Source organism: Dendropsophus ebraccatus, chromosome 2 (assembly GCF_027789765.1).
Source record: "Dendropsophus ebraccatus isolate aDenEbr1 chromosome 2, aDenEbr1.pat, whole genome shotgun sequence".
Taxonomy (NCBI): Eukaryota; Metazoa; Chordata; class Amphibia; order Anura; family Hylidae; genus Dendropsophus; species Dendropsophus ebraccatus.
In genome coordinates this window covers 157,541,883-157,562,372 of record NC_091455.1, presented here as the reverse complement: position 1 = coordinate 157,562,372, position 20,490 = coordinate 157,541,883, and the positions used below count along the sequence as shown (strand labels likewise).

Below are 20,490 nucleotides of genomic sequence, written 5' to 3'. Positions count from 1 at the left end.
TGGTGCCATAAAGTGCCAGAGATTTGTAATTCACTTCTATTAAAAAATCTTATGTCTTCCAGTACTTATCAGCTGCTGTGTGACCTGCAAGAAGTGGTGTATTCTTTCCAGTCTGACACAGTGCTCTCTGTTGCCTCCTCTGTCCATGTCAGGAACTGTCCAGAGCAGCAGCAAATCCCCATAGAAAACCTCTCCTGCTCCCCAGACTGGAAATAATACAACTTCCTGCTGGACATACAGCAGCTGATAAGTACTGGAAGGCTTGAGATTTTTTAATAGAAGTAAATTACAAATATTTGGCACTTTATGGCAGCAGTTGATTTGAAAGAAAAATTTTTTTGGTGTACAACCCCTTTAAGGCCCCGTGCACACAGAGCAAGAGCAGCGAATTTCTGCTGCCAGCCTCCATTTCATAATAACATGTTCAATTCTTCAGCGCAGAGAGAGAAGCTGCATGAGCCTCCCATAGAGCAGTCATTATGACATGGAGGCTGGCGGCATTCTGCCCCTCTTGCTCTGTGTACATGGGGCCTAAAGGGGCACATTGTTATTTTGTATATAACTGCGGCTCTATATAAAAGGTTTTTTGTTTTTTTTAACAGCAGTGTACCCTATTTAACAGGCCTCTAACATTGCTGTTCCCTATTAACTCCTGATAAATTAGCATATACCAGCGGAGACATCACAAGGTGGCTCCTCAGCCAATGGGGATGAATTGCGCCCCCCCCCCCCCCAACAATATTTTGAGGAATATTTCCACCAAAACATAGGAAATCATCAGCTCTTCTCATTAGTTTTCCTCTGTGCTAATTCCACTCGTGGATAACATACCAGCCAGCCACACTGTGATGCCAGCCCTCACATCCCACCATGTGTCGCAGAGAAATGCGGCGTCCAGCATGCCAACATTTGGCGTGCACTCGTGTTGTAAAACAGCTGAAATGGATGAGAGGCAGTTCTCGCGAGAGCAGAGTCTCTCACGCGCAGCAGCCTCACACTCCCGTATCCTCACTCCACCCACTTAAGCATTCGCCGCAACAACCACCGCCGCCGGTGATACTGGCTGTTGTGATTACCGGAGCAGTGATTTGCGTTACCGCACCGTTATTTCGGACTTGTAGTTCGGCGGGGATTACCGCCCGGGATTGGAGGGAGCTGGGTGTCGTCTTTCAGTGCATGACTAGGCTTAGTTATGTAAAAGGGTGTGCGGCTGGGCTTCCCGTACGGCTGGCCGCGCTACAATAGCAGCAAGTGGGAGATCGCCCAGCCGTTATTTCTTGCGGTCGGAGCGGCGTGTTCTGTCACGGACATGGCGTACTGACAGAACGTGTAACGAGGACAAAGGAGAGAGAGAGGCAGATGACGGTGTGAGGGTGGGGGGGACGCACGATCGGTGGCTTTTTCTTTTTCACGCAACAAACGTTCCGGAAGAATGAACGTTAATTCTAATGTGCTCCCCTGCTCGACGTCTGCCGCCCCCATCACCGCGACTGCGGCGGGCAGCGGCGAGGCCAGCTCTGTGGAGGGCTTGGAGGATACGGCCAAGGACTCGGCAGACATTGCTGCTTTTTACAGATCTGGTAAGCACTTTTGGGAGGGGTCCAGCGTTCTCTGAGCAATGGCTGTCATGATGTCAGAGGTAAAACCTGTGCGCTCACCGCACGTCTGCTGCTGCTGCTGCTGTGGGGGTCTGGAGTGTCAGCTCCGCACACTGGCCACCGCCGTCTATTGTTAACGCTTGACAGTTGTCGCCTGATCGCGCTGCCTGATCGCTCCCCTTCTGACTGGTGATGTCGTGATTAGCGGCGATGATGTAATGTCATGAGACCACATGGCAGGCTGCACAGCGGCGGAGGATCGGTACCGTCCTGCGTGTGTGCATGGGGAGTGATTGTTTACAGGCGCTGCCAGAGGCTAACCTAAGGCTAAGGCTAAGCGTGATAACAGGACGAGATGACGTCTGTGGAGGTGGACAGCTTTATTTAGCATAGCTTGGGTTGTTTCTGTCAGCTTGTTCCCTGCATTGGTAACTATGAAGGCACAGCATTGCTTCCTAGGTGTTGCCCGTAGCAACCAATAGTAAAGCTGAAGCTAGGTTACATGAAGAGCCGATGAATGCAGCACAGTTATGGAGCAACAGTTGATGAGGGCAAAGTCTGCTGGAGATTCACCTAAATGGGAGCAGAGAAGCTGTCGCTGCTGGATCTTCTGTAGTTTGCTGGGGAAAAAAAATTCAGTCCAGTATTCCATATTTCCCTGCTCTTACTGTAAAGAATCCTTCAGGATTCCCCCTTGTAACGTCCTGTGTGTAAATAGATCATGGGAGAACTCTCTGTATTAACCTGTGATAAGCTTATATATAGTTATATGGTCACTCTTCAGCTACCACATTTATTACTTTGGTTGCCAACCTTTTAAGGGTATATTCACACACAAATTGCGCAGTGAAATCGGCTGCAATACTGATAAAGTACTATTAAAGTATATGGGGTTCAATTCGCACAGAATATTTTCATCCCACTGCCTTTTAAAACAAATATTTTTACTGTTGTAACGTTAAAAACATTAGAGAACTTAAAGTTTTTCAGCAACCGCCCTATAAGACGACACCTGGCATACAAGATGACCCCTGGAAGATTTTCCTGGGTTAAAAAAGTAGTCTTATACGCAGGAAAATACTATAATTACTACTTTTCTGGATATCACATGGTCTCCTATTGGGATTGGAGACTCTCTGGTGTGCAGCCCAGATCTACCTTTGTAAAGGCCATTTTTACACATTTGTGACTGGTTTTGTTGGACTCTTCTATTGATGTTATAGAGATGTGTCAAATTTTTTGATTGGTCCAGATTGAGACCCGTACCAATCGGAAGAATGAGCCAGGAGAAGACCGCACTGCAGTGCCTCCTCTCCCTGCTCTGTGTTAGAAAAGAGTCGGGTTCACAATGTAAAGGCCCAATTCCACAGGATGATTATCGTTCGGATAATCGTTAACGATAAACAATCTTAAATGACCGCTTTAGCAAGCTTCTTGAGATCGTTCACACAATCCAACGGAACAATGGTCTTTAATTCTAGTGGATCTTGCTGTCGTCCTGACCTTGTTGATCATTCGCTTTAGAGTGATTCCACAGAACGATGAACAACAGATTATTGGTTAAGTAGGTGGGGCGAGTCATTTTTTCTCTTATTCTCTCTGCTTCCGGTGGGCGTATTTTTATTCGTACGCAATGTATGAATATTATAAATGTATACTGAAAATAAATGTTTTATTTTCAGTCTGACACAGTGCTCTCTGCTGACATCTCTGTCCGAGACAGGTCTCGGTTTTCTATGAATCCCCAAAGAAATCCACTCCTGCTCTGGGCAGTTCCTGTCTGGGCCAGAGATGTCAGCAGAGAGCACTGTGTCAGACTGAAAATAAAACACTTCCTGCAGGATATATAGTAGCTAATAAGTATGGGGAGACTTGACATTTTTTAATAGAAGTAAATTACAAATCTATATAACTTTCTGACACTAGTTGATTTGAAAGAAAAAGATTTTAGCTGGACAACCCCTTTAAGCTATTTAGTGGTGTCCGTCAATCCACAACTATGGGTCCATTTACATAGAAAGATTATCTGCTAAAGATTTAAGCCAAAGCCAGGAATGGATTTGAAAAGAGGAGAAATCTCAGGCTTTCCTTTATGACCTGATCTCTGTTTATAGTCTGTTTCTGGCTTTGGCTTCAAATCTTTGGCAGATAATCTCAGATAATGTTTCTGTGTAAAGGGCCTATTACACGGGTCGTCAGAGGAGCAAACGAGCGCTCTCAGCGCTCGTTTGCTCCTCGTTCCCCGCTCGCTGCCGCCGCTATTCAACGCGGCTGCAGCGAGCGGGTGAGAACGGGAGGCGGCGGCGGGGACCTGCGGGGGGGGGGGCTGCCCGGGTGATCGCTGATCGTCCGGGCAGCCCATAGGATATAGCAGCGTCTGCTGCTGACGCTCCTATTCAACGGAGCGACGGCAGCAGATCGCTGCTATATCAGTCGCTTGTTTTTCAACATGTTAAAGAACAAGCGACTGCAACGATTAGCCGACATGAACGATGTCGGCTGATAGTTGCACTCTATTCCACGGGACGATTATCGTCTGTAGCGGCCGATATCGGCCGAATATGGACGATAATCGTTCCGTGGAATAGGGCCTTAAGGGTGCGTTTACAAAGACAGATTTATGTCAGTTTTTTTAAGCCAAAACCAGGTACAGACTATAAACAGAGAACAGGTCATAAAGGAAAGACTGAGATTTCTCCTGTTTTCAAATCCATTCCTGGCTTTGACTTAAAAAAATCTGTCAGATAAATCTGCCTGTGTAAACTCACCATAAATGTACCCTATCTTGTTAATGAATAGAAATAATTGAATAATTAATAGAATAATGAATAGAAAATGCTTATAAAGTTTTAAATGTATGGTTCCTGTCAATGAATGTGTTTTAACCAATAGGATTTGCACTAGGGTGCCTTCACACCTACCGGATCCACAGCGGATCTCACTTCTGCGGATTCGAAGCAAGAACCGATGCGGATCCGGTATCAATTCACCCCTATAATAGCACATATTCGCAGCGGGATTAACATCACGCTGTGAATATGTGCTTTAACTCCCTGGTGCCCGCAGCCCCGCCGTCGCATCCCCCATCCCCGGCGGCGGCACATCCCCCCCCCCCCCCATCAGCCCATCTCCGGCCCGCTCAGCTGATCTGAGCGAGACTGGAGCCGGCAGCCTCACTGCAGCCGCGCCGCCGAGCAGGTACTGTATGCTCTCGGCGGTGGGCTGATGGGGGGATGTGGCCGGGATGGGGGGATGCGACGGCGGGGCTGCGGGCACCAGGGAGTTAAAGCACATATTCACAGTGGGATGTCAATCCCGCTGCAAATATGTGCTATCATAGGGGTGAATTGATACCGGATCCGCAGCGGTTCTCGCTTCGAATCCGCAGAAGTGAGATCCGCTGTGGATCCGGTAGGTGTGAAGGCACCTCTAAGCTGATGAACGCACCCACTAACGACCAAGGAACGACCAAACAATTTACGAACGAACAACGATAAAAATAGGTCCAGGTCTCATTAAGCGATCAACGTTTTCTCGTTCGCCGTTTAACTGCTATTTAACCGAACAATTATCAATTTGTTCCGAACGATTTAAAGATTATCCGAACAATAATCGTCCCGTGGAATAGGGCCCTAAGTCTTCCCAAATCACAGTGACGCTTTTAAGGGCACCAGTTTGTGCTGATTAAGCTACCAGATCGGCTGCACAGACCTCGCAGACAGTTCTCCTATCATGTTAGGGGTTTCTGGCTCCGTAGCTTCATGTCCTGGGAAAACACTCTTTAATTCAGCACGGGAGGCAGGGGGAGAGCTGTGAATTAGTCTTGGCGCTCTGCGGGAGTGGTTGATAGGCAAAGAGACCCATAAGAGGCCTCTTTGCCTGTCAATCACCCCCGCAGAGCGTACTGACAGGCAGAGAGCCGGGATTTTGAATGTTTCTTAAAGGGGTACTCTGGTGAAAATCAATTTCTTTCAAATCAACTGGTTTCAGAAAGTTATATAAATGTCTAGTTTCTATTTAAAAATCTTTAGTCTTTCAGTACTTATCAGCTTCTGTATGTCCAGCAGGAAGGGATGTATTCTTTGCAGTGTGACACAGTGCTTTCTGCTGATATCTGTGTCTGAGACAGGAACTGTCCAGACCAGTAGCAAATCCCCATAGAAAACCTCTCCTGCTGTGGGCAGTTCCTGTCTAAAACAGGGGTGGCAGCAGAGCGCACTCTGTCAGACTGAAAATAAAGCACCACTTCCTGCAGCACATACAGCAGCTGATAAGTATGGGGAAACATAGAAATAAATTACAAATCTATATAACTTTCTGAAACCAGTTGATTTGAAAGAAAAAGATTTTTTGCCAGTGTGTCCCTCTAAGTAAATCTTATTGGCACATAATTTTAGCTTTGAAAAAGAGTGAAAAAAATTTTCATCAGTCATAATGTTGCTATTTTTTCTTATTTGTGGCTGTTAAGGCCTTCTATTTGGAACCATTTTGGGTATATATGCTGTATCAATTAATTTTTTTATATTCTTTCTAAATAAAATGCAAAAAAGCTAATAAGCATTTCCCCCCCACACTTATTACAGTGCAGTAAAAATACCATTTATCATTTTGTGGGTCTGTAGGAACGCACTGATATCAAATGTGTTTAGTTCTTTTCATATATTTTGTTTTATTTTCAGTATTTTTATAAAAATTAGTTACTCTTTTCCAAAAGCCATAATTTTTTTTATGTTAAAGCGTAACTGTCATTTCAGGGTCATTTTTCTGAAAACATTAAATATCAAGAGTACAAGCGATTTTAAAAACTCTGTAATAGGTTTTATGTACTAAAAGAGTTTCCTTCTGTAGTGAAAAAGCAATCTCCCAGCCTCCCCCCTCACATGAAAAGAAGCAGGATTTCTGTCTCCATTATGTGGCTATGGAGAGGGGAGGGGCTGTTAGGAGTGACTGAGCACGGAGCAGTCCTGCACAGCACAACACCCTGCAATCTTCTCTCAGTAAGTTCATAGATAAGCACTGACCTTTCTGACACCTGAATTTAGCGTTTTAGGTGCCCAGACAGTCTACAAACAGCTGACCTTCATGTCACCTCTTCCTGCTCCCTCAGCCCCTCCCCCCTTCATAGGCTTACAATGGAGAGGGCAGAGCCCGTCTTCACTGGCTTCTCTGTAATGAAGACGTGTTTGCCTGATAATGCACAGATAAGAAGTCAGGGGGAGAGGCTGGGAGATTGCTTCTTGAGTACAGAAGGAGGCTTTTTTGGCTGATGAAACCTATTACAGAGTTTTTTTAAATCGCTTATACTACTGATCTCTGCAATAAAAAAAAACATGACAGTTACGCTTTAACCCCTTAACGACATCGGGCGTAAACTTACGCCCTCGCGCCCTGGTACTTAGCGCATCAGGGCGTAAATTTACGCCCGATGTTTCCCCGATCGCTGCGTGTTCGCACACAGCGATCGGGGAAGATGGCCTGCTATAATATATAACAAGCCGGTCCCCATCGGCTTCTTTCGGCTATTTTCGGCTCCAGCCTCGTGATTTTCCGGATTTTGCGCTCTGCTGCCCTCTAGCGGCTGATATGTGTAATACACTTATCAGCAGCTACAGGGATGTTCAGAATGTAGAAAAAGTTTTTTTTTTTTTTTTTTTCTATTTTGCGCACCCTATCGCTGAGTGTTGATCAGCATCGCACGAAAGTGCGCTGCTAATCAGCAACTCCTCCTTTTTGGCGTAGGGTGTTTTTTTTCTATATTCTACTGCCACGGTCTGCTGATAAGTGCCGCACATAAGTGCGGCATTTATCAGCAACGCCTTTGTTGGCGTAGGTTTTTTTTTTATACTTACTGTAAAAAAACACGTAAAAAACACTACATTACACCACACTACATTGAATAAAGTTTCACACTACACCACTACATACCCCATATACTAGTCCCCGTATAAAGATGACCCCCAGGGTGTTTTCGGCGTCAGAGGGATACGTTATTATTGCCTCCGACACCGAAACAGCCAGTGAGGATGAATGGGGGGGGGGGATCCTTCTTTCCTCCATTCATCCTCATCATCCAGTGACATGTCTGGGGGGTAGCGTAGCGTACGCTGCCCCCCAGACACGTCTTTTCCGCCAATACCGTCCCAATAAGAGATGGCGGTATGGCGTGAAATTCTACAAACTCTGTGAGCGTACCTCAGGGTACACTTACAGATTTAGGGTACGTGCACACTGCGGAATGGCGAAGGATAACCCTTCGTGCATTCCGCAGCTGGCACCCGCCGGCGGACTGATGCGGTCGCATGTCTCTATTCGTGTCATAGACTCCATTCTATGCACGGGCGGATTCCGTCGTCCATCCAAAGAATGAAGACGTTGGACGGAGAGCGGAATCCGCCCGTGCATAGAATGGAGTCTATGACACGTGTGGAGACGTGCGCCTGCATCAGTCAGCCGGCGGGTGCCAACTGCGGAATGCACAAAGGGTTATCTGTCGCGATTCCGCAGTGTGCACGTACCCTTAGAGTGTATGTAGGAAGGGACACCCGAATCCAGCCCCAGATGCCCCCTCCCCCCCCATCATCGGAACAAGTGGGAAGATCGTCCGGGAACTGATCTTCCCACTGCTGGATAAAGGTTACCACCTGTACGGGGATAACTTTTATACCAGCACCCCCTCTTCTGGTCCCTCGCTGCCCTGTAGCTTGCGGCACGATACGAAAATATGAGAAGCCGTAATAGAGCCATAATATTTAGCAGCCATAGAGCGGACCCAGCGCTTCTGGATATGAAGGACCCCGTATCGCACCAGGACAACATTTTCCAGGTGACGTCCCCCACACTGGAGAAAGGGAGACCCCAGAAGAAGTGCAGAGTGTGGCGTAACAGGGGGATCAGGAAGGACATGATTTACCAGTGTGACACCTGTCCTGATCCCCCCGGCCTCTGCATACTGGATCGTTTCAAGGCGCACCACACGTCATCGGAGTTCTACATTTTCTAAATTCCGTCCCTTATTCCTATTTCAGGGGTCACGTTGATCCAGGGATTATTCTGATCGCCATTATGGAGTCGGGAAGGAATTTTTCCCCTGTGATGAGGCTACTGTCGTCTGCCTCACGAGGGGTTTTTGCCTTCCTCTGGATCAACACAGATTGAGTTTGATGGACACCTGTCATTTTCAACTTTATAACCTAATAATTGGCCTAAACCACCAAATAAATTAGAATTGTCCCTTTTCCCCAGCTAAGTAGGTATGGCCGCCATTCCCATTAGAGGAGGCCATGATGCAATTACAAGGCCTCTGTGCTGCCAGGACAGTAGAAATCCCCCACAAGTGACCTCATTCTGGAAACTACACCCGATAAGGAATCTAACAAGGGGGGCAGCGGGGATATGGCCCCCTGGTGACGGCCACATTTGGGACGTGAAAATGAAAAAAATGGTATTTTTTATTTTCTCGGCACATGTTCTACGTAAGTGCCTGTCACCAGTGGGGTCCATATCCTGCATTCCAGCCTCTAAATGGCGCTCTGTCCCTTTGGTGGCTTGCCCTGTGCCCATATGGCACATTATGCCCACATGTGGGGTATTTTCGTACTCAGGGGAAACTACCCTACACGTTTTGTGTTCATTTTCTTTTTTAACCCCTTGTGGAAATGGAAAAAATCAAGGCTAGACCAACATTTAGTGTAATTTTTGTAAAATTTTTACTCTAAATCATTAATCTTGTCATGATTTTTTCATTTTCACAAGGGGCTAAAAGATAAAAAAAAAAACACTAAATGTGTAGCGCAATTTCCCCTGAGTACGGAAATACCCCACATGTGGACATAAAGCGCCGTGCGGGTGCAGGGTAAGCCTCCGAAGGGAAGGAGCGCCATTTGGTTTTTGAAGGCTGGATTTGGATGGAATGGATTTCGAGGGGCCATGCTGCATTCAAAAGGCCTCTGTGTTGCCAAGACAGTTGACCCCCCCCACAAGTGACCCCATTATGGAAACTACACCCCTCAAGGAATGTAACAAGGGGTGTAGTGAGCATATGGACCCCACTGGTGACGGGCACAAATGTGGAACAATGTGGCGTGAAAATGAAATATTACATTTTTTACACTATAATGTTGGTTTAGCCTTGAATTTATCATTTTCATAAGGGGTTAAAAGAGGGGGAAAAAAAACAAAATGTGTAGAGCAATTTCCCCCGAGTCCGAAAATACCCCACATGTGGACATAAAGCGCCATGTGGGCGCAGGGCAAGTCTCCGAAGGGAAGGAGCGCCTTTTGGATTTTGGAGGTTGGATTTGGCTAGAATGGATGATGAACGCCATGTTGCATTTACAGAGCCCTCGTGCTGCCAAAACACTGGAAACCCCCCACAAGTGACCCCATTCTGGAAACTGCACCCCTCAGGGAATCTAACAAGGGGTGCACCGAGGATATGGACCTCTTGATGACGGGCACATTTGTGCCATGAAAGTGAAAAAATGAAATTTTTTACTTTTACGTTACAGTGTTCCACATTTGTGCCCATCACCAGTGGTGTCCATATGCTCACTGCCCCCCTTGTTAGATTCCTTGAGGGGTGTAGTTTCCAGAATGGGGTCACTTGTGGGGGGTTTCCAGTGTCTTGGCAGCATGAGGGCTCTGTAAATGCGACATGGCCCTTGAAATCCATTCCAGTGAAATTCAGCTTCCAAAAGCCAATTGGCGCTCCTTCCCTTTGGAGGCTCATCCTGCGCCCGCTTGGCACTTTATGTCCACATGTGGGGTATTTCCGTACTCAGGAGAAACTGCGCTACACATTTTGTGTCTTTTTTTTCCTCTTATCCCTTTAAGAAAATGAAAAATTGAAGGCTAGAACAACGTTTTAGTGTAAAAAATAAATTTTTCTTTTTTCACGCCATATTGTTCGGAAAATCTGTGAAGCACCTGTGGGGTCCAAATGCTCACCTCACCCCTTGTTACATTCCTTGAGGGGTGTAGTTTTCTAAATGGTGTCCCTTTAGGGGTGTTTTTTAGATTTTGGCACCCCAGAGCCTCTGCCAACCTGAAGTGGTACAGTCAGAAATGACCAAATATAACGGAGGCGTTGAAATTCACTAGGCGCTCCTTTGTATCTGAGGCTTGTGGTTGCGTCAAATAGCGCAATAGGGCCACATATGGGGTATTTCTATAAACTGCAGAAACGGGGCAATAATTATTGGGGTGCATTTCTCTGGTAATAGGTTTATAATTATGAAAAATATTGGATTACAATAAAATCTCTGCACAGAAAATTAAAATTTTCAAATTTCTTACACACTTAGCTTTTATTTCTGTGACTCCCCTAAAGGGTTAAAACACTTTCTGGATATGCTTTTGCAGAGTGTGGGGGGTTCAGTTTCTGAAATGGGGTGCTTTGTGGGGCTTTCTAACATACAGGCCCCTCAAATACACTTTAAACCTGAACAGTTCCTTAAAAATTTCTGATTTTAAAATTTTACAGAAAATTTGGAAATTTGCTGCTAATGTTTTAAGCTTCCTATTGTCTAAAAAAAATGAAAGATCGTTTAATAAATGCCGCCAACATAAAGTAGACATGTTGCTAATGCTATTTAATATATAATTTATGTGGTATAACCACTTTCTGTATACGCAAAAAAGTTTCAAAGTTGGAAAAATGCAGTTTTTCACATTTTTTCACATTATTTGTTTTTTTTCATAAAGATTCGTTATGAGTATCGACTCCAATTTACCAAAAATGTAAAGTACAATATGTCACGAGAAAACAATCTCAGAATCAGCCGGATAGGTTAAAGCATCCCGAAGTTATTAACCCCTTGCCTCCGCAGCCTGTTTTGGCCTTAATGACCAGGGCCTATTTTGCAAATCTGACCTGTCTCTCTTTATGTAGTGATAACTTTGTGATGCTTTTAACTATCACCGTTATTCTGAGATTGTTCTTTCTTGACATATTCCTCTTTATGTTTGTGGTATACTTTGGTTGATACACTCAGTAGTCTTTTGTAAAAAGCACAACACTTGCGCAAAAATTAGAAAAATTTAAGTTTCTTTATATTTAAAATTCTCTTGTTCTAAGAAAGATAGTCATGTTACATGAACTAATTATTAATGCAACATCTACAACATCTACTTTCTGGTGACGTCATTTTGTGAACGTCCTCTTACTTGTTAGGATGTCAGAGGGCTCCGAAACTTTGCAGCGATTTTTCAAATTTTCAGGAAATTTTCAAATTCTCATTTTTCTTGGGACCAGTTCAGTTCTGAAGTGGATTTGTGGGGCCTGTATGTTAGTTACCCCCATAAATCCCTCCACTGTAGAAACTGCACCCCTCAAAGTATTCAAAGTAACATTTCATAAGTGTATTAACCCTTTAGGTGTTTTATAGAAATTTAAGCAAGTTGGAGGGAAAATTTTAAAGTTTCATTTTTTGGGCAAATATTCCATTTTAATCCATTTTTTCCTCTAACACAGCAAATACTAACTTAGAAATGGAACTCAATATTAATTCCCCATGTTTCAATGTTTCTAGAAATCCCCCATATGTGGCCGAGGTGCGTCACCTGACTCAACCACAGACCTCAGACATGACAGAGACCTAGGGAATCTTGGGGCCTTTTATTATTTCAGTTTTTTTTAGCCATTACACCATGTCACAGAGACCTTGTGTTGCCAAAATATTAGTGTAAGCCGAGCTGACGTTTCCATCTGTACCATTCTGGAGGACATGTGACACCCTGATAATTTTTTATTTAATTTTTTATGAGGTGGTACGAATAAAAAACACAATTTAGCAGCTGTTTTTAAACCATTTTTTGTACGCCGTTTACCATACGTCACATATGACATGTTATTGTTATTCGTCAGGTCAGTAAGATTACAGTGATATCCATGTTATATAGCTTTTGTTATAGTTCATGGCATTTTTACTATAAAAACTGTTTATGTCTTGCATATTGTAAGAGCAGCAATATTTACATTTTTTCACCAATGGAGTTATGTGAGGTTTTTTTTTTTTTGCAGCATAAGCTGTGACATTTTGATAGCTTTTTTCTTTATTTTTTTAGGGGGCGGGATTAACAAAAAAAATCAAATTTTGGTTAGTTTTTCATTTATTTTTTTATGGCGTTAATCGGGTGGGATAATGTAACGGGTTAATAGACGGGGTCATTACGGACGCGGCGATACCAAATATATGTATCTTATTTATAGGGGATCATTTATTAAGGGGGATGGGGAATGTGTATATTTATTTATATATTTATGTATTTAATTAATTATTTAATTAATTTGTTTTAATTAATTAATTATTTATTTATGTACTTATTTTTTTGTGGTTTTTTTTTTTACTTTTGCAGGCATATATAATGCAGTACAGCACCTGATCTGTGCTGTACTGCATTATATAGTAAATGAGCTGTCAGTGTTTCACACTGACTGCTCATTCAAACGATCAGATCCCTGTGTAGGGACCTGATCGTTACTAGCCATAGTAACCCAGACGCACCGGGTAGCGTCTGGGTTACTATGGTAACCCCTGAGGACGGCTGGAAGCTCCGGGGGGGAGGCGGGGGGCTTGAGGCCCCGGGCCGACTCCGGGGACTTGCTGGAGGCTCCGGGCAGAGGCCCGCTCCTGGGGGGCTGCTGGAGGTTCCGGGTCGGCTCCGGGGGGGGGGGGGGCGGTCCAGGGGGTGCTGGAGGCTCCAGGGGGCTGCTGGAGGCTTCGGGCGGAGGGCCAGTCCAGGGGGTGCTGGAGGCTCCGGGCCGGCTCCGGGTGGGGGGTGGGGGGGGGTTGGGCAGGGGGTTTGGAAGCTCCGGGCGGGGGGGCGGGTATGGCTGAGAGCACGGGGGGAGCAGATGGAGCAGGAAGAGGGGCTGGGGAGGATATCAGCATTGGCTGCAGGAGGAGGCAAGGTGCCGCAGACTCCTCCTGCTGCCCGATCAGTGATGGAGCCTGCAGATCTCTCCCTAGACGCTGCGGTAGCAATGACCGCAGCGTCTATGGGGTTAACTGCCCGGGGGGGAGCACCGCTCCCCTCAGAGCAGTGGCAGGAGGAGGAGGCTGTGTGTCACAGCCTCCTCCCGCTGCCAGATCTAAGATAGGGACAGAGGGGGGAGGCAGAGAAGGCATGACGTCCAGGGACGTCATGATGCGTTCTGGCACTGCTTTTCATGACGTCCCTGGACGTCATATTGGGGGAAGGGGTTAATGAATAAAGTGACACTGGTCATATTCATAAAATTTGTCTCTGTCATTAAGGCCATTTCAGGCTCTGTCCTTAAGGGGTTAAAGTAGCTATATGGTGGCGTTCTTTTTTTTTTTTTTTTTTTTGTGGGATGAGCTGTAGTTTTTTTGGGGGGCCTTTCTTAAAATATCTTGTTTTTCTGCATTTTTTTGTGTATGGCGTTCACACTGCAGTGTTAGTAATATCTTTATTGTATACCTCAGGTTGTTGCAAACGTGATACCAAATAGTTGGTGTGGGGGGCTTAAATTTTATTTAATTTTTTTAAAGCTTTTTGAAATTTTTACTATTACTTTTTAAAGTGTCGAAGATGTTTAAAGTGCTAGAAAGATGTCCAGACGTTCGTGTATCCGTGGAGACGGAACAGGCTGAGATGATAATGCATGCAAACCCAGTTGCATCAGAATGAGGGTCACATGCGTTAGCATGTTCTTTCCCCATGATTAAAGAGGATATACCATAAGGTACATACACTTTAATATGACCCACGGATAGAACGGCTCTGTTTTTTAAACGGCACCGTTCTATCCTCGGGTGTCGGGGCTGAAGCACTGGAGGCCCCTTGTGGGACACCCCCCCCCCCCCAAAGACGTGGCTCCATTGATTCTAAAGGTACCCGATGATAGAACGGCGCCGTACACGGGAACCAGGCCGTGATTCAAAAAACAGACCGCGGCACCCCGGCACTGTTCACACAGTGCATTAAATAACGTCTGTTGTTCCGTCTGTTAGGACATTTATTGCCGGACGTTATTTAGTTAACCTTGACGTTATTTTAAAGATACTGTCAGTAGGTTTATGCAGCCCTATCTAAGGATAGCATAAAGTAGGGACAGATCAGCTGAACTGAATGATGTATCTCTTACATTGTTCTGCCCAAAGAATTGACGTGTCAATTCTTTGGGCAGACTGCGGAACAGAGAGTAAAGCGGGAGCGCGCAGCAGAATCTGCGGGATAATATTTGAGCGGGATGATATTTAAAGGGAACCAATCACCTCAAAAACGCATATATAGCTTTTTAAATGTGCTGTTAGAGCACACAGCACACTTTCCATACATGTTTTTATATACTCCCTGCCTCCCCCGTGTAATCCATAAAGTAACTTTATAAAACTGGAGCCCGGTATGCAAATTACCTCAGGTAGTCACCTGGGCGGTGTTCGGCTAGATGGTAGTCACGGTCAGTCCGGGTCCCCTGGGCGTTCCTTGGCGGTAATCACGCCTTTCTGGGCGTGATTCAAATCATCCAGTAGCTCTGACAACACTTGGGAGCGCGCCGTGCACAACGTCGGCGCGCTGACGTTCTTACGCTGCCGCGCATGCGCAGTACATCCGCTTCCATTCAGGCTGTACTGCACCTGTGCAGATTAGCCTCGCACTCAGTGTGAGCCGGAGTTCGAGGCTATTCTGCACAGGCGCAGTACAGCCAGAATGGAAGCGGGTGTACTGCGCATGTGCGGCGGCGTAAGAACGTCGGCGCGCCTATGTCGTGCACGGCGCGCTCCCAAGTGATGTCAGAGCTACTGGGTGATTTGAATCATGCCCAGAGAGGCGTGATTACCGCCAAGGAACGCCCAGGGGACCCGGACTGACAGTGACTACCATCTAGCTGAACACCGCCCAGGTGACTACCTGATGTAATTTGCATACCGGGCGCCAGTTTTATAAAGTTACTTTATGGATTACATGGGGGAGGCAGGGAGTATATAAAAACATGTATGGAAAGTGTGCTGTGTGCTCTAACAGCACATTTAAAAAGCTATATATGCGTTTTTGAGGTGATTGGTTCCCTTAAAGCGGATACTGTAGTGTGAATGCACCCTTAGGCAGCATAAACCTAGTGACAGATATCCTCTAAGTTTTTTACACACAGATTTTTTTTTTAAGCTGTCCTTTTACTGTCTGTTTAACAAAATTTAATGGACCTTCAAAAATAGTCACACCCAAAAGAGTGTTAAAAGTGGCCATCATTCAACCTAAACTTAAAGGGAAGCTGTCAGCCATAATTCACATTCCAAACTGCTGACACTGTGAGATAGTCAAAGAGACTCATAGTATCTTTCATATGTCTGTGATTGTTTTTTTTTTTAGGATGTAGAAAAATGCTTTTATTCTATAGTATGAAGAGTCAGATGCTTTCACTACCTCATGAAGTGCAGCAAGCTGTAACTCCTCTTTACGCCCACCTCCCATACCGAAGCCTACTTGGGAGCTTGGGAATGCCTCTTTGACTCCTTTTTGTGTTAAGTTAGAACACAAGTTAGTTAGTGTTATGTTAAGGAAGAACAGATGGCTATATTAAAGGTACCATGGGTCTCCTTGACCAAACAGCTATCTAAGTGTGGGTTCAGACTACGGAATTCTCGCGGATAAATTCAGCGTAATTCCGTTGCCTGTACGCGTTCCCGGCCACGCACCTTACTGTCGGCTCCATAGACACCATTCTATGGGCCGGCTGATTCCGCATTCCGACGAAAGAATTGTCATGTCAATTTTTTCCAGAGGAATGTGGAATCACCTGGCCCATAGAATGGTATCTATGGAGCCGGCGGAAAGGCGCGCGGCAGTGAGCGTGTACAGGCGACAGAATTCCGCGGAATTTATCCGCGAGAATTCGGTAGTGTGAACCCACCCTAACAGTGTCAGCATTTGGGACATGAGTTGTAACTGACAGATTCCCGTTTAATGTACCAATGGCCGTCATTGCAATGACTGCCTTCAAAGTATGTTAAATGGCTGTAATTTGATACTAAAAATAACGGCTATTATTCTGAGGCGTTGAAAATAACAGGCGTTGAAAATAGTTGTGTAAACATAGCCTAACACTCATAGGCAATATACTGTATTAGGGTATGTGCGGACTGCGGCGGGAGCGCGCGTCTCTGCCCGTGTCACAGACTCTATTCTATGCACGGGCGAATTCCTACATCCGTCCAAAGAATGAACGTGTTCATCCTTTGGACGGACGACAGAATCCGCCCATGCATAGAATGGAGTCTATGACACAGGCGGAGACATAAGTGGCAGATTCCGTGTTGGAATTTCCGTCACTTTTCCACAGTGTGCACATACTCTCAGGGTTTGCTTCTGGCACTGCCTAATACACCTTGCAGTCATGGCAGCCCTGGGAGTATTTGCTAGACTCCAAGCTGCCATGGCAACCATCGGCACACAGCTACCACTACTGTTGTGTGCCAGTTGTAGATCGTTGCTCACTTACGTCCATTTCAGGCAGCCATAGCAGGATCCAGGCTGTGTATTATTGAGACTGCTTGAGGAAGAAAGCGAGCATTGGGGAGCAGAACAAGTATCACCCCAGACAACCCCTTCAAGCACTGTCTATGGATATACCATAAATGAACCCGTGGCAACTTCTCATTAGTGATTTCTGTGCAGCCCTTGTTGTATATAGCAAATAAAGTTTTTGGCTTATCTCTCCATGCTCCCTGGTAACCATCTAGCTTTTTCCCGCTGTTAAGAGCCGCTGTGGAAGCTTTCACACCCATCTCTGCAGTGCAGGCCGCTCAACCAATCACTGCCTGGGGCAGGACAGTGATGTGGCCAGTGATTGGCCTAGCTACCTGTCACTTTAAAGGCTGGCTCTGAAGTACCAGCGGCGGCTGTGCAGAGCAGGCAGAAGCTAGAAGAACATCAAGGAGCGTGGACAGTATAAAGTTTATTATTTTTCACCAGTTGTCTACTGTGCATCGCTATTACATGTAGCGATGTACTGTACGGTCGACGGGCAATTTTTTTTTCAACATGTTAAAACACATCAACTAGCTGATTATTGTTTCATCAGCTGATTGTTGTTGTTTTTTTTATTATTACATGAAGCAAAAATCTGCCGAATCGACTAGATTGGGCAAATAATTGATCTGGGTAATGGTTGTGCCTATCAGCTGTTCGTTCTTCTTCTGAAGAAACTTTTAAGCGGATCAACTGGCATGTTATCTATGTTCCTAGGGATTACTATGATAGGCAACTTATATAACCTTTATTTTATTTGACGGCTTTTCAAAAAAAACTAAATGTGTTTAAAATGCTAATTTAAAAATTCGGATGATTCCACACGTGGTGATGGAAAATATGATAAAATTGGAGAAGGGGGTGATTTAAAGAGTATGTACCACCAGGTACATCCTCTTTAAACTGACACAGGGATAGAACGGCGCCGTCACGGGGAAGCCGGTGCCGTGGTCCTTTTTTTCGGACCGCGGCCCGGTTCCCATGTACGGCGCCGTTCTATGCACTGGTCCCGGGCCGGTGTGAAGCCCCTATTGGGAGGGAATTCCCTCCCCTGTATGACACGGCTCTGTTAAAATCAATGGAACCGCGTCATAGAGTGCAGGGAATTCCCTCCCACAGGGGGCGGGCCGGCCTACCTCCAAAAAATGGACCGCGGTGCCATTCTATCATTGTGTCAGTTTAAAGAGGATGTACCTGGTTGTACATCTTCTTTAAACTTGAAATGGGGAAGTTTTTTTTATAGGGATCAATGGAAAAAAAAAAAAAAAAAATAAAAAAAAAAAAAAATATATATATATATATATATATATATATATATATATATATATATATATAAATAAAATAATATATAAATAAATATATATATATATATATATATAAATATATATATAAATATATATATATTATATATATATAATATTATATATATATTATATATATTTACATATTATATATATATATATATATATATATATATAATATATATCTCTACATTGATACATGAATATGGTGCTGATTTCTAAGGGCTGCTGAATCCCATAGTAACTGAGTGACGAGTTGGATCAGCATTATAGCGTTGCTGAAGGCCGGCAGGTACAAGTGATTGCATCGGTGGAGGCTGACCATCAACAGCTTTTTATCTGTTTATAGTCTGTCTCTGGCTTTGGCTTCAAATCTTTGGCAGATAATCTGTCAGATAATCTTTCTGTGTAAATGGTCCCTAATGCTGCGTTTACACAGACAGATTTATCTGACAGATTTTGGAAGCCAAAGCCAGGAATGGATTTGAAAAGAGGATAGATCCCAGTCTTTCCTTTATGACCTGTTCCCTGTTTATAGTCTGTTCCTGGTTTGGGCTTCAAAGATCTGTCAGATAAATCTGTCTGTGTAAACGCACCATTACTTTGTCTCATTCCAGCAAAAGACTGAACGATTATTGATCGAATGCGGAACTACAGCGAACGAATAAGAAATTACAGAGAATGATTAACAATGACTTTAGGGTCATATCTAAATCGACGACACAAATGATTTTTCAATCGTTGCCAGCAATTACACAGGACGATTATCGTTAGAATTCGAACAATATAACAATTTTCTGCACGATAATCGTCCTTTGTAATAGGGCTCTTACTCCTTTTTTTTATTGCTTTGGATGCTACTGCAACTGCTCATGGGGAAGCTGCAGAGGCTAATCCATCTGGCTGGCTCACTATGGAATTCTCACGGATAAAAAAAGAATTGACATGTCGGTTCTCACGTCGGAATGCGGAACAAGCCGGCCCATAGAATGGTGTCTATGGAGCCGGCGAAAAGGCGTGCGTCCGTGAGCGTGTACAGCCAGCTGAATTCCGCTGAGTTTACCCGTGAGAATTCCTTAATGTGAACCCACCCTCAGGGTTCTATAAGACAAAGTGACTTTAACGATGATTAACTATCGCAAACGAGATTTTTTTTTTTTTATCGTTAGCCTGAAATCATTCACTATATTACACAGAAAGATAGTCGTTAGTTATGATCATTACAACAATCGTTACTACAATCATTTACTCCCTCTGATGTTAGCAAGAATGAACGATGTGCAAAATTGCACCGAATGATTAGTGAGCGAATGTGGAATTAGAGCGAACGTTTAACAATGATTTTAGGGTCAGATCTAGATTAAAGACACAAGAACGATTTTTTGATAGTTGCCCGCCATTACACAGAACTGTTATCATTTTAATTCAAAGGATATAATGATTTTTTTTGCACGATAATTGCACCGTGTGATAGGGCCTTAGGTGTCTGATCCCTTGGGGTGTTCACTTACTTTTGGGGGAGATGGTTTGGGAGGCAATGCTATTGTGTGATTCCCTATCCATATTATTTGGTTTATCTTCTCTTCCATTGGGGAAACCAAATTACCAAAAAAACCCAAAGAGTTGTAAAACGTTAAACTGTATAGATCTGTTATAGATTTGTAACGATACACTGAGAATATAAATATGATAATTATTTTGTATCGAGAATGCATAAAAACAAAAGAATACTGTCTTCTTGTCCAGTATCTCATCCTTTGCTAGAACCTATAAATGGATAGCCAAGCATGCAGTGCTGATGATTTTTTCAGATCTTGTGTTGCTAAACTTTTGGCAGTGGGGGAGCACAGATATTTTGGTCAATCACATTTACTGCATGTATAGGCCTTGGTCATAGCCATGCCTTAAAGTGTCACTGTCGTGAAAGTTTTTTTTGCAGAAATCAATAGTCCAGGCGATTTTAAGAAACTTTGTAATTGGGTATATTATCTGAAAAATGCATTTTTATCATTTTTATCATCTTAGTGCAACTTAGAGGTAAGTCACATATGACTCTAAAATCAAAATCAAGCATGTCTGTGATCATTTGAACTAAGGCA

The 20,490-nt window shown here is 44.3% G+C and overlaps 1 protein-coding gene across 3 annotated transcripts in view; it reads left to right on the top strand.

Moving 5' to 3' along the window:
* The first annotated feature begins 994 nt into the window (after positions 1-994).
* Positions 995-20,490, top strand: part of TRIO (trio Rho guanine nucleotide exchange factor) — a 217,794-nt gene continuing 198,298 nt past the window's right edge. For all 3 annotated transcript variants that reach the window (XM_069958561.1, XM_069958563.1, XM_069958562.1), the window contains exon 1: positions 995-1,580. In XM_069958561.1, coding sequence (XP_069814662.1) covers positions 1,433-1,580 — 148 coding nt within the window. In that variant the 5' untranslated portion in view covers positions 995-1,432. The remainder of the gene's footprint in view (positions 1,581-20,490) is intronic.